General features: G+C 51.1%; 1 protein-coding gene across 5 annotated transcripts; it reads right to left on the minus strand.

The window, feature by feature from the left end:
* Positions 1–228: 228 nt before the first annotated feature.
* On the minus strand, positions 229–20,417 carry CHRNA2 (cholinergic receptor nicotinic alpha 2 subunit). Of its 5 annotated transcripts, none has more exons than XM_023216786.2 (7): positions 19,973–20,417; positions 11,905–12,092; positions 10,718–10,893; positions 10,188–10,232; positions 8,095–8,204; positions 3,550–4,559; positions 229–2,189 (listed from the first exon to the last, which is right to left on the minus strand). In XM_023216786.2, the coding sequence occupies exons 6-7, from the start codon at positions 4,534–4,536 to the stop codon at positions 2,064–2,066; spliced, it is 1,113 nt and encodes a 370-aa protein (XP_023072554.1). In that variant the 5' UTR covers positions 4,537–4,559; positions 8,095–8,204; positions 10,188–10,232; positions 10,718–10,893; positions 11,905–12,092; positions 19,973–20,417; the 3' UTR covers positions 229–2,063. The 5 variants fall into 5 exon arrangements, with proteins under 5 accessions (XP_023072554.1, XP_023072552.1, XP_023072555.1 ...); XM_023216784.2 differs by having other exon boundaries at positions 3,550–4,564; XM_023216787.2 differs by having other exon boundaries at positions 3,550–4,431; positions 10,673–10,893.

The following is a 20,417-nucleotide window of genomic DNA, read 5'->3' on the forward strand; positions in this document are numbered from 1 at the left end:
TGATGCCCAGCAGTGGGTCAGGGGTATGCGCTGGCCTCTTTGCCCTTGCAGGGACAGTAGGGGGCGACTTTCCAGGAGGGACCCAGAGCAGTCCCCTCCATGGCCACATGAGGAATGCCATATCATTTCGCTCCCAGCGGGCCCCCAAACCCCAGGTTCTGGAGGGGCTTGGGTAACACTGGCGACGTTGAAGTGTGGCTGGCAAGGAGGGGGCCACACAGTTGAGTGAGCAGTAGGTGCAGCTTTATTTAATCTCTTTATTCACATGCAAGATGGATGGGAGATGTGGATAACAGGAGTGAACATCACTGTCTCAGGAGAGTGGGTCTGGGAGCCTGGACCTGAGAGCTCTGAGGCCTCCGGAGAGCAAGCGGGAGGAGAGGGGAGGCTGGGGGCTGCATGCATAGGAGTAGACAGGAGACAGAAACCAGATGGGCCATGAGCAGGGGGTAGTGGGAGAGGAATGAGGCGTGGCGGGGCGTGGGCCAGGGTGTCACAGGCAGGCTGGTTTCCCTTGGGAGTGTCAGGGAGAGAGATTTCGGGGTTTGGAAGGAGGAAGGGACCCCTAGGACCAAAAGGAAACTGGAAGCTCGCCCTGCTCGACTTCCTGCCTGGAGCCTCCACATTGTCCCAAGAACCCGGTGCCCACATCTGTTAGCTGCCAAGGTCCCACCCTCTGGTCTGGACAGAGCTGGGGAGAGGTTTGGTGCCCAATCCCAGGAGCAGCAGCTATGCCTGGGATCCCGGGTGCAACCTCAAGCTTTGGGGTGGTGCATTCCCAAGTGCACACACAGGCAGCTCTGAGGAGTTCACAGCAGGTCAACACACCTTGGGGCTCTGGGAGAGACGGGCCAAGCTGATAAGGGATAGGACCACAGCTTTGCCATCTACACAGCAGTCCTGGGGCCCAAACAATCCAGCTTGCTCCCCTCAGCCACTCAGAACAAATGCCTTAAGTGCTGACCCACTCACCCAGTGCTGTGCTAGGTGCTGGGGATGGGAAAAATAACAGGCAGAGGTCCTGCCCTTGAGAAGTTCAGAATCAAAGGAACTAAAGGCAAAGATCTTCAACTCCCAAGTGAGGCCTCCTCCTGATGGAGCCAGGCACAGGGAACAGAGTTCCTGGGGAGGAAGGAGGGCGGAGGGAGGGACGGAGGGAGGACAGGCCGAACGAGATGAGTTTGAGTTGGGTCAGGAGCAGCTCAGGATGGTCTTTCTCGTTTGCCCGCTGCACGTGTACGGACATATGGAGCCCCTGCAGGCCATGGCTCAGCTCTGCCAGACCTCCTGGGGGCCGGCTGGTGCAGAGCCATTTTGCAGCAAGGAAGGGAGAGGAATGACGTCAAGGAGAAGCCTGGAGGCTCAAATGTGCTTCCAGATGGATAGAATAGCCCAGCCACCTGTATCCAACAATCCGTCCCTCCCCTACCTCAGGTGCAGGCCCTGCCTCCCGCTTCCTCCCCTTCCGGAAGAGCCCTTATTACTCCCCTGCTGGATCGTACAGCTCAGCACCCTGCAACTCGGACAGACTCCGAACTTCATCCCCAGCCTGGCTTAGAGAGACCCCACCTGGCTCTCCAACCTCCTACCTCACCTGGCTGTTCTCCCGGGCACTTCGGGCTCATTCCCAAGTCTAAACATTGTTCAGAGCCCTTCCACCCCCAAGGCCCCTTTGCCCCCATGGCCCCTCCTTTGAGGTCTGCATTCCCTTCCTCATCACCCTGGCCCCACTGTCCCCCTGGTTGACCCTTCTGTCACTTAGGGTCTGCACTGCCCCTCCAGGAGAATCTTACTCTGCCCCACTTGGTCACCACACTATTGTGACCTTCTGCAGAGCTTCCCTAGCTCCTCAGTATCCAAAGCAGGAGTTTGCACCCAGCAGGCTCTCAGCCCTGGTACAATAATGTTAAGCTGGATGGAAGCCTGCAATGCCTGGGTCAGTGTCCAGACTCCGCAGAGAGACACCCGCTCACCCCAAAGAGGACACTAGAGGCAGCTGCAGCAGAGATGGTCAAAAGATGGCCAGCGGGGGTGCCCTGGGAGCCAACTTCAGGGAGGTGCAGTCAGATCATTCCAGCTAAGAATGGAGGCAGAAAGAGGCCGATGGTCCCCAGGAAGCAGACGATGATAAACAGCCAGAGGAAGATCCTGTCGATGACCATGGCGACGTACTTCCAGTCCTCTTTCACCTGTGGGGAAGACGGCACACAGTGACGGGGGCCAGGCCCAGGAAAGGGGATGGGTTCCCCCCATGCACAGTCCCTGCACAGACAGCCACTGGGGGCAGCAGCAACTGCCCCACAGAGACCTTGGGGAGCAAAGGTCAGCGCATGGAGGGGGGTGGGTGGAGGGGAGGGACGGGCTGTTTCAAGGCTCCAGTAAACTCCCCTGATGATTCCCCTCCCATCCCAGCCCCTCCACATGCCCGGACCTGTCCATGTTTTGCTCCCAGACTATATGTAAAGGAGGCTAGAGGGATGCAAGGAGGCAGCAGGACCACCCAGGGGCATGGGCCCTTCTAGGGGGTCTGCAGTGACTTCAATGCAACACCGGACTTTGCTGCCCACAGGTTGCCTCCTCACCCACCTGCTGGAGCTGGGGAGAGGGAAACAGGCGAAGGTGGCTGGGACCCCTGGCAAGCTGGGGGCGGGGTGGGGGCTTTGTAGAACTTGGGCTCACAGCCCAGACAATGGAGCCTGGATTCTTCACTGCTCCTGGATGACATCATGATTAATTTTCTTATCTATTCATCAAGGCCACTCATAATAACCTCCCAGCCTTTCATCCTTCCCTAGGCTGATAAGAGTAGTGGTAGAGTAGTGGCCCTGACCCAACTCAAACTCATCTCGTTCGGCCTGGACTCCCTCCCTCCCTCCCTCCGCCCTCCTTCCTCCCCAGGAACTCTGTTCCCTGTGCCTGGCTCCATCAGGAGGAGGCCTATGCTAGAGTAGTGGCCTCCTCACGTAACAATGGCAGACAGGGGCTGGGGTAGGGGTCAGGGTGTGGCCAATGCCATGGCAGGGGCAGGGGAGAGGAGTCCACCTGGCACAACCAAGAATCTGCAGGGTTTGTGGTTGAAGAGTGAAGTTTGCAAGATCCTCAAGAGTCCATGAACAAGAAAGCAGAGGAAGAGACCATCCAAGACAAAAGACAAAGGCTGACACTACAGCAGCTGACTTTCTAGGTCTCTCCTGAAATGCTCCCCCTGCTTCCCGCCACCTCCAAGGCAATGGTGGGAGTTGGTGGCCTGAGGGAGGCATGGGGTTCAGCATCTGGGGTCCTCCCTCTCTGGCTCTCAGGGTCCCTATTAGGCTGAGCTGCTCATGCTTGACCCCATGGTGTGTTGCCACCTGACAATAAATGTCTTCAGAGTGGCCAGCTACATGTGCTCTCTCGCTATTTATTCCATACTTCTAAGGACCATGACTGAGGGAAGTGGGTCCTCACGGGAGGGGCCTGGGCTGCCCAAGCTCACACTCTGTGGTAAGGTGGTTCCCCGCTAAGTTGGTGGGGTCACCTAGGCTGGCCCCTCTCCCAACCCCAACGCACCGAAGAGTCGGCATCCTCAGACCGCAGGTGGTCGGCAATGTAGTGCACGCCTTCCAGTGCCTTCTGCATGCGGGGTGACAGCAGCAGCTCACCCTCCTGCAGCACAGCCTCAGCCTTGGGACCTGAGGCTCCGGAGTGCAGGTAACCGTGGCTGCAGAGGGTGCCCACAGCGGGGGCCACATGACCTGCACACACCCATCTGTCCTCCTCCTCCACCACCACCTGCCTCTCCTCGGCATCCACGTTGGTCTCCAGCCAATGATAAGAGGGGCTGAGCTTCAGGCCTGGGGGGTGGCAGAGCTCCAAGGGTGGCGGGGGCCGGTTCATCAGAAGCCACCGGGGGACACAGCCCAGAAGGGCCCCCCGCACCCAGCGGGGCATGGTGTGGGTGCTGGGGGAGCGGTGGTGCACATTGAGCACAAAGACAGTGATGACGATGGACAGCGTGACGAAGATCATGGTGAACAGCAGGTACTCGCCGATGAGCGGGATGACCAGGGAGGTGGACGGGATGATCTCGGTGATGAGCAGCAGGAAGACGGTGAGCGACAGCAGCACCGAGATGCACAGCGTGATCTTCTCGCCGCAGTCGGAGGGCAGGTAGAAGACCAGCACGGTGAGGCAGGAGATGAGCAGGCAGGGGATGATGAGATTGATGGTGTAGAAGAGCGGCAGCCGCCGGATGACAAAGGCGTAGGTGACATCAGGGTAGATCTCGGCGCAGCAATCGTACTTCTTGCTGTTGTAGGTGCCTGTGGCATTGACGATGGCCCACTCGCCGCTCTCCCAGTAGTCCTTCAGGTCCACCGTCTGCTCCATCTGCTCCAGGTCGATCTTGGCCTTGTCATAAGTCCAGGAGCCGAACTTCATCTTGCAGTTCTGCTGGTCGAAGGGGAAGAAGGTGACGTCGATGCTGCAGGAGCTCTTGTAGATGGCCGGGGGCACCCAGTGCACAGTGCCCGTGGAGAAGAGGTGGGCCTTGGTCATGTGGGTCACTGCAAACTCCCCATCTGCACTGGGGAGAGGAGAGGAGCTGGGGAGACCCCTGCATACCCACCTGCCTGAGCCAGGCTACTCAGAGAGCTGGCAGCAGGGGAACCCCAACTCAGACCCGGCCACTCTGGCGGGGTTTATTTATACAAGTGTGTAAGTCTCCCCCGGCACACACATTTATAGCCACTGTGCTGTCTTGTCAATTACTACCTTCTTAAATACTAAAGGAGGAATTGTGAGGAATAGAGGGAAGTACCAAGAATTCTAAAAACAACCACTAATAACATTTTGATGATAAATATGTGTATATAAAATGTAAAATGATTATATATACATTATCAATATATGACAACCATATATATTTGTGATCATGGGGTATATGTCATTTGATTGCCTATTTTTATTCATTTAATATTTTATTTCATTTGCAGTAAGGAAAGAGTTGAATAGACACAAGGCCAGCCACACCACAGGGGAGATGGAGATAGCGTTCAAAACATCTCTTCCAAACTTCGCAGGTTAGGGGTTTTTCAAAGGCAGTTTTGGGGAAGGGGTGGGTGTGGCCAGGTGCTTGCTGCTGATTGGCTGGGCGGAGATGATATTGCAGTGGGTCAAAGCTGTCCTCCTGTGCACTGAACATTTAATATTTTAGAGTGATATCTATGAGTCTGCTTTTCTTCCCTAGCAGATGATGAGTCGGCCCCTCAGGAGGGCGATCCCTTTCCACCTGGGATCATCCTTGCTCAGAAGAGACCTAATATCTTTGCGGGTGAAGATACTCCCTTGAATGTATCCATTTAACATACGTTTTTGAGCCCCTCATCCACTAGGGCCTGTACCAGAGCTGTGCAGAAGAGGAATATGAGAAAGGTCCCTGCCCTTAAGGAGCCATGAGGAGATGAGACGTCTCCAGGTACCACTGCAACATCAGGGAGGCAGCTGGCAACACTAGGAGGGCGGTCTGGGTGCTCCCCGGGCCCTTTGGGTGGAAATCTGGGAGGTGAGCAGGGTCATCGAGAGGCCTGCCATTTGCAAAAGGCCTTGACTGATGGTAGCATTTGGCTGAGACATGGGCAGAGAGCTTTCCGGTAGAGGCTCGCACAGGGACAGAGAGTGTCAATCAGGGGTATCGTGGGACTAGGCATTCAAGGACCCATGAGGAGTCTGGGGACACTGGAATAGTGGTGACCAGTCAGGCAGCACTTCCTGGAAGCCTCAGCCCCTGATTCCACCAGGAGGTGGTTCAGTGGGCTCCTGCTTTAGCCTTTAACCATCCTCCCTCCCCCTCTAATTCCCAGTCAATTCTAAAATCCAAGAAATTTAGAAGAGTGCTTGGGAACAGGGGGCCTTATTCCCCCATGGAGTAGTTCCATGGTAGAGATATAGGCAGGCTGGAAATAGGAACTTTGTAAGGGAGTAACAAATACATTGAGACAAAAGTTAAAAAAAAAAAATTCTTTTTTGAGGCAGAGTCTCACTCTGTCATCAGGCCGGAGTGCAGGGGTGTGATCTCGACTCACGGCAACCTCCGCCTCTCGGGTTCAAGCGATTCTCCTGCCTCAGGCTCCCGAATAGCTGGGATTACAGGCAGGCACCACCATGCCCGGCTAATTTTTGTATTTTTAGTAGAGGCAGGGTTTCACCATGTTAGCTGGGATGGTCTCAGAGACCTCGTAATCCGCCCGCCTCGGCCTCCCAAAGTACCAGGATTAGCACTATGTGAGCCACCGCGCCCAGACAAAAACACAATTGTTTTAAAGCATTTTGTTTATCACACACAACGACCACTAGATGGCAACATGTGCTCATTTGGGGGAAGGAACCTGGCAAACTCTTTGACGCCTTCCTGTTAACCTTGAGTGGGCTAACTGGGTGGAGGGGACCCTTTTCTAAATGTCAACAGGACTTTGGCTTGGAATTTTGAACTCCCTCCCCCCCCCAAAAAAAATTATTGTAATAAATCAAGTAACACTGGCTGAAGTCTTATTGGGTAATCCTCAAACTCAAAGTCATAGTTGATGTAGCACTTTGCTCCTAACCTCTGCCACCCCTAAAGAAAACAGAAGGCCGGGTGCGACGGCTGAAGCCTGTAATCCCAGCACTTTGAGAGGCCGAGACGGGCGGATCACGAGGTCAGGAGATCGAGACCATCCTGGCATACACAGTGAAACCCCGTCTCTACCAAAAAATACAAAAAACTAGCCGGGCGAGGTGGCGGGCGCCTGTAGTCCCAGCTACTCTGGACGCTGAGGCGGGAGAATGGCGTAAACACGGGAGGCGGAGCTTGCAGTGAGCTGAGATCCAGCCACTGCACTCCAGCCTGGGCGACAGAGCGAGACTCCGTCTCAAAAAAAGAAAAGAAAAGAAAACAGAAACCAGAGGATCCTGGGTGCCAGCTACAGGGCACAGAGATACGACAGGGTAGGGAGTTCGTGAGTCCCACAGCAGCTGCAAACACTAGGCACCTGAGATGTGAGAGCTGCCAGTGTGAGAACCCAGGATGAACATGTGTTTACCAAAGTGGCTTAGGTGAAAGGGCTTAGTTCTGACCAGAACTGGACAGTGTAAAAAAAACCATCTGACCTGTCTGAAGACAAACAATCCAGAAATGGGTCATTTTTCCTTTTATTTCTTTCTTTAAAAATAGCATTTCCAAAGTAGGATCAAATGAATTGGGAAATGCTGGGCTGGGTGAGTGTCTTTGCTGCAGGACTTCTAATAACATTTTTAAAACGCTATTGTGCTCTGCCATTTTCCAGAAGACTTGGGCGGGGATGGGGGTGGGTGTTACATACAATGTTCTCCAAAATTATTTGACCACAGAACACTTTTTCATACCTATTTATAACTCAAAGAAACCATGCTCCTTATAGCCCCACCTTAGAAAACATTTTTAAATGAACGTAACACCAAACGTCTTTTCATTTTAACTTCTTAACTTCTAAGGGAAGAGTTACCTGATACCAAATACAGAAATGAAATTATAGATGTCTATTTATTCCATCAAAATATTTTTTGTTAATTAATTTTGTCCACTGGGGCGCTCTTTAGACTCCTCTGCCTTCTATTAACTTCTTGACATTGCAGTCAAAGATTACTCCTTTTTAATCTTGAAGACAACTACAAAATAACGTGATTGGGAAAAAGGAAACTGCACACCAAAGAAGTACATGGCCTTTGAAGGTGTTGGCCGATGCTGCCTGCCTGTCTGACCAACACTGCCACCCCTCACAACTTCAACCCCAAGGTATTGTTTTTAGAGCCTGCACCACATTTTTCAAAGAATACTCAGTATTGACAAATCTCTGTTCCTCTAGCACAGTGCCAGGCACCGATACCTACAGGTGCTCAACTGCCATTCATTTTGGTGTAGAGTGAGAACAAAAGGAAAGAAATGAAGGAATAAAGAGAGAGGTTGGGGAGACATGCTCAGCAAAGCAGTCAAGAAGGAAGTGAGGAAGCTGACACCAGGGGTGCCCCTCCCAAGGCCATGGACCTGGCCCCTGCCAGTTGGCCTCCCCTCATCCCCCCAGGACCCCAGTGGCTTCCTACTTGTTGTAGAGGACAATGTCGGGGATCCAGATCATCTCAGAAGGGACCCGGAGAGATGTGATATTGCCGAAATCGGCGGGGTTCCAGCGCAGTTTGTAGTCGCTCCACTCCTGTGTGTGGGGAGGAAGTTGTGTCAACCTCGCTTCCAGGGAGCAGCCTAGGGCAAAGTTAGCACACCCCAGGGATACCCAGAATTGGACCAAGCAGCCCCCTTGGAGCAGCCAGGGCTCCCCACCCAGCCCAGAATAGTGGAGGGAGCTGCGGTGCTGGGAACGGGCTCTGAGCAAGTAACCAATCTTCTCGCTTTGCCTGGACTTTAGTAGTCAAGGTCCTGGGCACATGAAGTTCACCCTTGTCCTGCCTCTAGTCCTCGTTCTGCCAATCCCTGGCTGGATGACCTTGGTGGGCCACCTCACTCATCTCTAGTGAAGTCTCTCATTTTTAATGCATCACAGTTTATGGTTTGTTTTATACTCTCCATCTAGGAAAAGCCTCCATGGGACAGCTAAGCAGGGAATGCAGAGCAGGTGAAAGCATCTCCCCCATTTAGCAGATGAGCAAACTGAGGACCAGAGACAGGAAAATCAACCTGTCATATAGTGAGGCAGGGGAGTTACCCTGGGACCTTCAAACTGCACTCCCAAGTGCCCCACAGGAGTTCCACCAGAGATGGGATGGGAGCCTTGCCTCCACCAAGGCCTCCACCAAGGCAGGTCCAAGTCAGTCCCCCTGCCTCCATCAGGTTCGTATTGTCTCTGTAGTCCATCTGTCAAGTTTTCAGGTCCAACCAACATTTTGAGGCACCCACACCAAATTGGGGTACATTAATCCTCCCAAGCATGTGGTAGTAGACTGCGTTATCCTCATTTTGCAGATGAGGAAACTGAGGCTCTGAGAGGTTACGTAGCTCACCCAGTATCACAAGCTAATCAGAGGCATTGCTGACTGGCCTGACTCATACTCCAGTACTCCTTCCTTGCCCTGCCACCTCAACCCTGAAGCCCAGGTGACCAGCCCATGGGGACAATTGTGTCAACCCAAGTTCTAGTCCTGCCTCCCTGCACACACACACACCACATGACTGGGTAGCTTCCAAGTTCCTGCTTCCCTCTGGCCCTCAGCTGTCACATCCGTAAAGATGAGCCAAGTGACCCCTAATAGCTCCCGGATTATGGCATCAGAGAGGGGGAAGACTCCGACCTAAGCGGGATCTGTGCGTTCTTTCCTAAGTCTAACTGGGTTCTATGCCTGTCTTGACCAGTAGTATACAACAAGATCAATGCTGGCCTAGTTTCTTTTACTCCCTGTCTCTTGGGACTCTCACTCTGGAATCCCTGAACCACTAGGCAAGAAGTCTGACTCCCCTGCTGGAGAGACCCTGAGGGTGCCTGAAGGGGACGAGGGGCCTATCCGAGTCCAGCCTTCCAGCACCTTCCAGAGCCTTCTGGACATCTCCACTAAGGGACATATGTGTGAATTAAGCTCTTAGACCCTCCAGACCAGATGAACCCTCACTCAGATACCACCAAGTAACCCTAGTGGTCACCATGCGAAGCAGAAGAAACCACCCAAACTCCTGGCCATAAAGCCGTAAGATACAGTGAGCTAGGAGCTGCTGTGAGCCTGTAAGTTTGGGGGTATTTGGGTGGCAGCATAGATATCAAGCACTCAGCGTTCTCTCGTAGGACCCTGGGGCTCGGGGTCAGGCACAGCTGGGCCCCCTTCTCCAGCCCAGCTGCTCTCTGCTTCCTGCTCTCCTGAGCTGTAAAATGGGCAGAATGAACCCCTGGTGGGGCTTTGGGGAGGATTCCGAAGTAGCAGGGATGAATGGATGCCTGCTCCCGGGAAAGCACCCCTTGGCTTTCTAGTGCCTGAGGCGACCTGCTCAGGCACTAGACTCACGTCTAGCCACCAAGAACACAGGCCCTGTGGAAAAAGTCAGCTTTGGGAACATCCCATGTGGCCTCTGCTTGGTAAACTAAGTTCAGGGTCTTGCTGTTCCTTGGTCTTTCACTAGCGAAGAAGTCCAGGGGGGGTCTGGGGTCCATGGATTCCCGGTAGGCTCCTGCCTGGACTGGAGGAGGGGCCCTCACCTGTTTTAGCCAGACGTTGGTGGTCATCATTTGGTTCTTCTCATCCTGGCCCAGAGAGAGACAGGAGCAATTAGAGGGGTGGGCCCAGCCCCAGAAGACAGGGTGGAGTGGGATGAGCTGTTTCAGACCCTCTGATAGGACACCCCAAGCCCATCCCGCCCACCACCCGCTCTGAAACCCCACCCTTACTCAGATTCTCCAGGATCACACAGGCACTGCTACCAATCAATGCCCTCCTAGGAGGGAGCTCCAGAGCTGGGAGAGGGGAGGGTGTAGCAGCCCCGGGAAGAGCCGTCCCCGCCCCCACCCCAGGTCACTGCTGTGCCTGAGGGCTGGGCTGGGGTAGAGGAAAGGGGGGACTGGAAACGGTGGTGGGGAGGGGGCGGGAAGCGGTAGAGGGGGGCGGGAAGCGGTGGTGGGGGGCGGGAAGCGGTGGGTGGTCTGGGATCTCCTTCCCCGGGGCCGGGGTGAGAGGACAGGCGCACCACGTCGATGAGCTGAGCGATGGACAGTCCGAAGCGCACAATCACCACATCTGAAGTGTTGGGCACCGGGCGCGCCCAGCGATTGTAGCCCCGGAAGAGGTATTTGAAGAGCCGGTCCTCAGCCTGGGTATGGGATCCTCCCTGCGGCAACGCCGTGGGACTGGGAGAGGAGAGGGGGTCTCCAGGAGCCCTGGGAGGTGGGCGCTTGGCTTCCTCTCCACCTGCTGTCAAATCAGAGCCACTCAGCCTCACTGAGCCTCAGTTTGCTCATCTGTAAAATGGAGATGCTTATCCAGAACCTATCTCAAAACACTGTTGAAGATGGCAGATGATAATGTCTATCTGAGCTGAGCACAGCGTAAGTAGGCTGTGGGGTCGTCGGAGCTCAGGAAAGGTCAGCTGCTTTGTGATGTTAGAGAAGAAAGGAGTGGGAACTAGTGCTGCAGGGGTTGAGGGGAAGGGGCAGAGGCAGGGAAGTAGGGAAACTTGAATCTACAGATGAGATTCAGCCCCATATGGAGGAGCCCCTGCGGGGACAGGGAAGTGGAAGAGATGCCTGGTCTAAGCCGGGGGCTGCAGGGAGAAGGGCTCCGGCATTGCAGTGAGCCTGGCCAGGGTAAGCGGCCTCCCATTCCCACACCCACTTGTCCGATGAACCATTAATGCTAACAGGGAAATAGACCGCTTTGGGATCCTTCCCAATTTTTTCTTAAACCATGGGCATTTGCCACTTCCTATCAGATAAACAAAGCTTTTCAAAATGTTTCTATGACATTGCTCATGTCAGTTTTCACTGTGGTCAGCAAACAGTTTCACCCCTTCAGGGCTCTGCTGTCCGAGCAAGTCGAGAACCACAGCTCCAAATCCCAGAAAAACATGTCAGCACCATCTGGGACAGAAAGTGCTGCGTCCCGAGTACCTCCTGTATCCCGGATTCTGGTCACAAACTTTCGTTTAATCCTCACAATAGGCCTGGGAGGTGCACAATACTATTTGCATTTTGCAGCTGAGGACATTGAAGCTTGGGGACATTTAAGGTGACACAGATGCTAACGTCAGAGCTGTGACCGCCCCTCCACCTCTCCCAGTGAAACCAGCCACCCGGCTGATGGCCTCTGAAGTCCCCTGCAGCTTTGACGGTTGCAATGAGTCCACCTGCAGACTCCTTCCTACCGGTTGTGAGCCGACAAACGTGAGATGAAGTCTTACAATGACAGGTGACAAGCACTCACCTGCTGGGGTCAGAAGGAGCCACCACAGACTGAGCTTTGTGAAGGACAGGAACGCAGGACAGGAGGGGCCCATGGCTTCCCCTGAGCATCAGGAGGTCAGGTCAGGGCTTTACTCTGGGTTGCACCTCGGACCATGTCCCCAGCAGAGCTGCTGCTGGATTCTGCGAGGCTTCCTCTCACCACCAAACCTAAGCAAGCCCAAGAAAGGGCTTTTAGGGTCGTGTATCCTTGACACAGGCATATTTCTGTTTCTCACGTTCTACATAGGCATGAAATGTGAGCAAAAGGCCCTCAGCAGGCCTCTCAGCAGTTAAGTGCTCCTGGGCTCTCCCTGGCTTATTGAGGAATCAGCCTCTTCCTCTTTCTCCAGTCAGCCAGCGACTCTGCCCTAACACCAGCCCTGACCTGCTGAACAAAGGAGGGCACAGGATGGGACCGAGGTCCCCATTGCTTTGCCTCAGTGGTCATCTGTAAAATGGGGATAATCATACTGCAAAGAGTGATCAATAAAAGAATCAGGGTACTATTCACAAGACCCAAAGGGTGGAAACAGCCTTTTGTCCAAACAAATGTCCATCAGCTGATGAATGGATGGACAGAAGGCAGTAAATCCTTACAACGGAACATGATTCCACCATAAAAAGGACTGAGGTGCTGACACTTGCTACAGCATGGAGGAACCTAGAAAGCATTCTGCAAAGTACCAGAAGCCAGTGGCAAAAAGCCACGTACTGAAGGTGATATGTAAAATATGTATTTGGTCTTCAATCCTATTTCCTGGAATACAACTCCTAAGATACTTGGAATCTGCAAAATGATGTCTTTTTGCATGACTGGTGGCTGGCAGCCCCTAGGTAGCTGCAAGATGGGGCTGGTCACAGGAAGACAAAGGCAGGCTTTATAGGGTTATGACCTTCAGCCCTGCCCCTCAAACCTCCAGGGACAGGAGAAGAGCTAAAGGTTAAGTCGATCGCCAGTGGCCACTGGATTAATCAATCATGCTGCATGATGAAGCCTCCATAAAAACCCGAAAGGACAGGTTTTGAAGAGTTTCTAAATAGCAGAGTGTTGGAGGTTCCTGAGGGGTGATGAGCCCGGGGAGGGCATGGAAGCTCCATGCCCCTTCCCAAACCTTGTCGTATGCATCTTGTCACCTGTATCTTACACTATCTCTTATAAGCTAGTAAACCAGTGTTTCCCTGAGTTCTGTGAGCCACTCTAGCAAGTTAGTCAAACCCAGGGAGGGGATCATGGGAACCCTAATTTATAGCCAGTGGGTTAGAAGCACAGGTAAAACAACCTAGGACTTGTGATCGGCATTGACATTGCGGGGGCAGTGTTGGGGACGGAGCCCTCGATGTGTGGGATCTGAGCTGTCTCCAGGTGGATGGTGTCTGAATTGAATTAGAAGGCACCCAGCTGATCTCTGCTGCAGAACTGACTGCTTGCTTGCGGGTGCGGAGAAATCCCCACATCTTTGAGGGTCACAGAAATCTTCCGTGTTGATTGTTGTGGAGTGAGAGCAGAGAAAACAGTTTGTGTTTTTCCTACACATTGTATGATCCCATTGATATGGAATATGCAGAACAGGCAAATCTATAGAGACAGAATGTAGATTAGTGGCTGCGGGGCGGCGGGAAGGAGGGATGGGAAGTGACTGCTTAATGATCACTGAGTTTCCCTCAGAGGGGATAAGAGAGCTCTGGAACTAGATGCTGTGGTGTTGCACAGATGTGTGAATATACTGAAATTCAGCAAATTGCACACTTTAAATGGGCGAATTTTATGGTATTTGAATTATATCTCAAAAGAAAACTGTTATTAAAAAATAAACAAACACCTCGTGGATTAAGAAGCAGCAGCTAGGCCGGGCGCGGTGGCTCACGCCTGTAATCCCAGCACTTTGGGAGGCCGAGGCAGGTGGATCACGAGGTCAGGAGATCGAGACCATCCTGTCTAACATGGCGAAACCCCGTCTCTACTAAAAATACAAACAAATAGCCAGGTGTAATGGCGGGCGCCTGTACTCCCAGCTACTTACTTGGGAGGCTGAGGCAGGAGAATGGCGTGAACCTGGGAGGCGGAGCTTGCAGTGAACTGAGACCGTGCCACTGCACTCCAGCCTGGCAGCCTGGTGACAGAGCGACACTCCATCTCAAAAAAAAAAAAAAAAAGAAAGCAGCAGCAGCTACCTCTCTTGACTGTGGTGACAATTATATTCGCCAAACATGAAGAATCAATACACAAAGGGTTCTAGTGACCAGAAGGACACAGATGTCAAAGATGGGGGTAAACATAATGTTTCATATGAAATGAATGTTTCATAATTGGGAAAGTCGGGAAAAGCAGTATTTTAAAATATTATTTTATATAGTATGTGATTTAAATCATATATATATATATCACTAAAATAACATTATTGCCTTACAAGCTGACACATTGAAATTAGCATTTTTTGAAACAGCCCCCCTTATGGGGAGAAGAGCGAGGCCTCGTGTTCAGGGACACATCGTGTGTGTGGTCCAGGGAGATAACAATGGCTCTCGGTACAACTAGTGAGTGCAGGATTTCCTTTGGGAGCGTGAGAATGTTCTGGAACTAGATAGTGCTGATGGCTGCACACTGCTCCAATTGTACTGAATGCCAATAATGATCAATTTTATGTTATGTGTATTGAACCACAACTTTAAAAAAAAGAATAAGGCTAAAAGTGGCTTTAAAAATATAAACCAAGGGCTGGGCACAGTAGCTCATGCCTGTAATTCCAGCTCTTTTGGAGCAAGACAGAAGGAGTGTTTGAGCTTAGCAATTCAAAACCAGCCTGGGCAACATAGTGAGACTCCCTGTCTCTACAAAAAAATTTAAAAATTAGCTGGGCATAGTGGCGTGTGTCTGTGATCTCAGCTACTGGGGAGGCTAAGAAGGGAGGGTCGCGTGAGCCTGGGAAAGTCAAGGCTGCACGGAGCTATGATCATGCCACTACACTCCAGCCTGGGCAACAGAGCAAGATCCCATCTCAAAAAGAAAGTAAAAATCAAAGTAAACCACCAGGTATAAGAGAATCAGAATTATTATTCATGGAGTTGTGAAACCACTTTTATCTGGTCATTCTCATCCTCCCGCCCACCCTGACCCAGCCTCTCAACAGTGTTTCTGGCGTCACTAATCCTCCATCTCTCCCAGGGCCTGTTGCACCAACCCATCCTACCCTCCTGTCAGGAGATGAGAGCAGGGCTGGTACTGGCAAATGTGGCTTCGAGTCCTGGCCCTACCACTGGCTGGTGGTGATCTGTGAAAGGTCACTCAATCCCCCTGGGATTTTGCCTTAAGAGAAAGATCGAATACTTTCTGCCCTGTGGGAGGAGTGACGGGAGCAAACGGGGTCATTTGTGTCCATGAAAGTCCCTGGGGAACTGCAGAGGGCTGATCAGGGAACAGGTTGCTCTTGTGGTTGTCAGGGCCCATGACCCAGTGGCATCGCACAATGACAGTTTGTGTCAAGTCAGAGAAGAGGAATGTGGGAAGGATTTGATGTGTTGCAATTGCTGGCGTATACTGACTATAGCACAGACACCAGAGTGTTTTGGGGGAAAAGGGCCCTCCTGCATCAGTTTCCCCAGAAGGTTTCAATTCAATCCTCTTGTTGGAAATAGAGGATTACATTTTTCTTCTGTTCCCTCGGGAGAATATTGCCCCTGTCCACCAGCTGCCCTTACCCTCCGTGCCACCCTACACCCCATCCTGCCCTGGGATTCCTCCCTTTGTCCCAGTCTTAGAGGTTCCTGGTTACTTCCTGGCTCTGAAAATCCCCAGCTGGCAGGTGGAAAAGGCTGGCGGTTCCCAGTATATGGAATAAGCTGCCCGAGAGAGCATCCCAAAGCTCTCCCAGAACGGTGCCTCCATGGGGGAGAAGCAGGGAGTCTTGGCAGTGGGAAGCTTCTCCACAGATAGGCCTGATATCCACAGCCCCACAGGAGCTCTCATTCAGGAGTGCAGCTTTACATAATGTGTAAACTCACATCGCCCTGCAAATTATGCAGAATGTTTGTACAGCACCCACCCCAGCCTGGGCATCAGCAGCTTCTGTGGCTCGGGTGAACCGCAGTGGCAGGGTCTGGGATCTCTGGCCCTCGAAGGTGCAGGGGCTTGTCCCCAGGGGACTTCCCCCAAGCAGACCACTGCAAAGGAAACAGCACAGCTACCTGATTTCCAGAGAGGGCTAGCATTACCATCTTGCTCTTTTCTCTTTTAATCTCTCTTCTACATACAAATAGATCACCTGTGTTATCTCTGGGCACAGGAATTAGAGGCGAATAATATTCTTTTTGAGAGTTTTCTGCATTTTTTAAATTTCCCACTATCAGCATGTATCGGTTACTTAATATCAGAATAATTTTCAAGTGGGCAGCAAGACCTGTGGTGTGTTTTACGCACCCTCCCCTCATCTCACAGCAGCAGGAGCTCACCCAAACTGTGGAGATTTGACTGCACTCTTCCGTCGGAATGCAGTGCAGTTCATCAATCAGCCGTGTAAAAAGTGGAAGCAACTCCCGTATCCAGCGACAGATGAATGGTTAAACAAATGTGGTCTATCCATACAATGGAATATTATTTATCCTCAAAAAGGACAGAAATTCTGATCCATGCTACAACATGGATGAACCTTGAGGACATTATGCTAAGTAAAATAAGCCAGTTACAAAAAGACAAAGACATTGTGATTCCATTTATAGGAGATTCCTAGAATAGTCAAATTCATAGAGACAGAAAGTAGCATGGTGGGGGGTGTCAGGAGCTAGGGGGAGGGGAGTGAGGAGCTGTTGTTCAATGGGTGCAGAGTTTCAGTTTGAAATGATGAAAAAAATCTGCAGATGGACAGTGGTGATGTCTGCATAACAATGTGAATATTCTTAACACGGTGAATTATATACACTTAATAATGGTTACACTGGTAAATTATGTTATGTATATTTTACCACAATAATAATTTTTTTTTTAAAGTCAGCCGTGTTCATCTGGAATCACCTTAGGGCTGAGGCTCAGGAAGTGAGATCGCCACATTGATCTGAAAGGTCAAATGGGAGCTTTCAGAGAAAAGTGGAACTTCCTGTCGTGAGGTCGCTCCTTAAGGGTGACCACTGTATCTTATTCACCTCTTCCCTCCAGCCCCAAGCAAAGCCCCAGCCCACTTTGTGGGTTCCACGTATTCAGAGCCACCTGCAAAAGGTACCCAGGGCAGGAGGAGGGCTCTGAGAGCCTGAAGAAGTCCAAGGCTTGTCACTTAATTTGAGGAGCAGCACGGCGTCAAACATTTGCACTGATAGTGTGACTGTTGACTCTTTTCTTTGTTTATCTTTCCACTACCTCATTCATTTTGTGTTGTTGTTGTTGTTTCATGCTTGGACTGTAAGAGAATGTATTGCCTCATTCTTCATCAGGGCCAACAGTGTGCCAGGCACCAGGGACAGGGAACTGAGTGAACTTGAGTAGGGGAGAACCAAAAGGAAGGAAAACGCTAGAGTCTCCTTCACTCATCCACCCCTAATGTGGGGCATGGTTTTATTCATTTAGCCCCATTGCTTCCGAAGTCATCCAGGGAGGCCCCAAGTTCCCCAAGGCATCCTTTCCAGGCTTTTTACAACTCTCCACATTGGGAAGCTCTTCCCCGTGTCTGAATCTGCATAAGCATCTGAGAGATGCTTGAGTTGGGTTGACTTGAGTTTAGAGACCCTAGTGTTGTCATCAGAGATTAAATTTCGTTAATACCCAGGGGAAACTGCAGAGGAGGTGAGGTTTTTCTTCTCTGCTCTCCACAATCATTCAAACACCTGATAATCACAAAGCTGCCTTTCTGCTTCCTTGTCTCTTGTCTCTTTCATCCTTTCTACCCTGGAGGATTTAAGATCCTCAAAGATCTCATGCCCTCCCCCATTTACATGTGGCCTAGTGCCGTCTAGAAGTTTCATTTGCTAGTTAAAATAAAGAAGAGTTGTGAAATTCCATTGCTTATGTCCACTTTCATACAGGCATGAAGTTTTTGCTAGATATTAGAACACAGGGCTGATTTGGTGCAGGGAATGAGGATTTCAGAATCCCCCCTGATGTTAATTCCTGAAACGTCTTCCTAAGAACACCATGCATTTATGTTTTTTTCAGATTTACAAAGTACTTTTGCAGCTTTGACCTATTTGGGCCTCACATGACCCCTAGGGGGTTGTGGGGAAGAGATATTATTATCCCTTTCATCTAAGTAAAAAAAGAAAAAACTGATATTCAGAGAAGTTGACCAAAGCCATGTAGATAAAAAGTGATGAAGCTGAGATTCAAGCTAAGATCTTTAGCTTTGAAACTAGAATGTGATAAATTATAATGTGGTGTTAACTAGGGGGGCAATTTCATATAAGCAACTCAGCCAGTACTCACCTGTGTTCTGTAGACCCTAGCACCGTGTCTGTCATTGTTAAGCCACCATCAGGACTGAGGTCTGTTGAGGACAAGTGAGGAGACGGAACAGACACCTCACCCCAAAGCTAGGCCCACCTGGATCCCAGATTCTAGGAGGTTCCTCTAGTGCAGATGCACTTTCTTATCCAGCCAACCAATATCATAGTTGCAAGTTCCAAAGCTATCATGTATTTCACCTTTTAACCAAGTGCATTTTTTAAAAAGGAGATTTTTTTTTTTTCTCCATTAGTGAGAATAGGAATCCAGGCATACTAAAATTGCATCATGTAGAGATCCAAGGAGAGCCACCCTGGACCCCACAGAAAAATGTGCAAATAAGATGCAGTGACTCTAGAGGATGTATTCCCAGCAAGATGCCTCAAATCTGCACCCCCTGTGATGAGCCCACTATATCAATTCATTTAATTTATCACTGGAAACCAAAGGAGGAATTGTTCCAGGTGATTGACAGTAATTAGAGGGAACTTCCACCTCTGGTTAGGAAGATGTCAAAAGAAAAAGACCCTCTAAGTGGATGGATTGGCAGATTTGGGGAAGAGGAGAGAGTGGAATGAGGTCCCTAGTTGTAAAGTGGGTCTAGGTGAATGGGGTATACAGAGAAGCCTATGTAAAAGAGATTGCATATGTAAAGTGCTCGGACATCAGTGTCCCCATTGGGCTTGTGTTGCTGCTCATGTACACCAGTGCCAGCCACCCCCACCCCACCCCCACGCTCACTGCAGCATCTCTAGCCTGCTTGAATCCTGGTTCTGTGGAAGTCAAGGTGATTTGAGCTCACTTCCCTGCCCATGGTTCTACTACTGCTGTTTTCAACTTCCCACCCACCAGCCCACATTCTCCTCTTTTTACTAATACTTCCTTCTCCTGAAAGGCTGCTTCCAACCCATCTGGTTCCTTCCTGCTGTCCAGAACCTCCCCAAGCATATGGGTCTCAGCTTGTTCACAACTGGCAACACTATACTCCCAAAGAAGCCCCTCCATTAGAGAAACTGGTACTGTTTCTTCTTCCAAATAAATTCACTAGAGGTGCTTACGGGCTAGAGAGTATATTTCTAGCTTTTATATCTGCTTTGCTCAATCACAGAAGTTTAACATCTCAAGGTTGGGTGGGATCTGGAAGGTCATCTGAACTACCACACCAGCTGATGGAGGAATCCACTTCACAAACGCCAGCCTTGGAACAAGCCCAGCTGTAAAGAACTTGAAGAACCTTGGAAGGTATTTGCCTTCTAAGTGAGTAAATAGCATTGGTGTCTTTTAGCCCTTTTAAAGCACATGGACGATTTACTGAATGAATAAATAAATGAACAAAAGAACAGAGAGCAGTAATAAAGACATAGGAGCAGATACAGTATAATAAAGCCACTATTCCTGAGACTGGGCTAGCCATCCTAGCCAGGAGGTGTTCATCGTCACCTGGCTGTGGACAGCCCCAGCAGGGACAACCAGGAGACTAAAATATTTCTAGGAGCAAGTGACATCCAGCATTCAGACATAACCCCCTCCTGAGTACCCAGAAACTGCTGGTATTTCTTTGACCCCACATCCACAGTCTCTCCACATGCATGCCACCCCCAACATAAGCCTTGGGCACCTTTCTTACCTGTGGTTACAGAAGAAGACAGGTCATTCAAAGGATGCAGAGAACCAGCCTGGCTTGGACATTCTGGGCAGCTGACAAAGTCACCCCAGAAATAGAGTGGCAGGTACAGAATAGAGCTCAGTCACTTCATTTCATGGTCAAACAGAGGCTGAAGAGTGAGGGTTTAGAGACACCCCGTCGAGCGGAGGACTTACGTGAGAGGCAGTTGGCTTCTCAGGGACGGCTGGGCAAGCTCTGCAGAGAGGTGGGTTTTCCTGGGGCTGTCCAGCTCTGGCAGCCAGAGCGGCTTCATGCAGGCGCCACTGAGGACAGCCCAGGCAGCCCAGCACAAGCGATTCTGCAGGTGAAACCCAAGCTTGGCCCCAGGAGGGGATGAGGGCTCAGCACTCAGCACACAAGCACACAGGCTCACGCCGCGCTCTCTCTCTTTCTCACACACACACAC

The sequence above is a fragment of the Piliocolobus tephrosceles genome, chromosome 7, assembly GCF_002776525.5.
Source record: "Piliocolobus tephrosceles isolate RC106 chromosome 7, ASM277652v3, whole genome shotgun sequence".
Classification (NCBI taxonomy): domain Eukaryota; kingdom Metazoa; phylum Chordata; class Mammalia; order Primates; family Cercopithecidae; genus Piliocolobus; species Piliocolobus tephrosceles.

Coding starts and splice junctions, on each gene's coding strand:
- CHRNA2 (XM_023216783.2), bottom strand. CDS start 11,977: ATGGGCCCCTCCTGTCCTGCGTTCCTGTCCTTCACAAAGCTCAGTCTG. Junction 10,233..10,672: donor TCGCTCAGCTCATCGACGTG/GTGCGCCTGTCC, acceptor TCTCTGGGCCAG/GATGAGAAGAACCAAATGAT. Junction 8,205..10,187: donor CCAACGTCTGGCTAAAACAG/GTGAGGGCCCCT, acceptor CCCCACACACAG/GAGTGGAGCGACTACAAACT.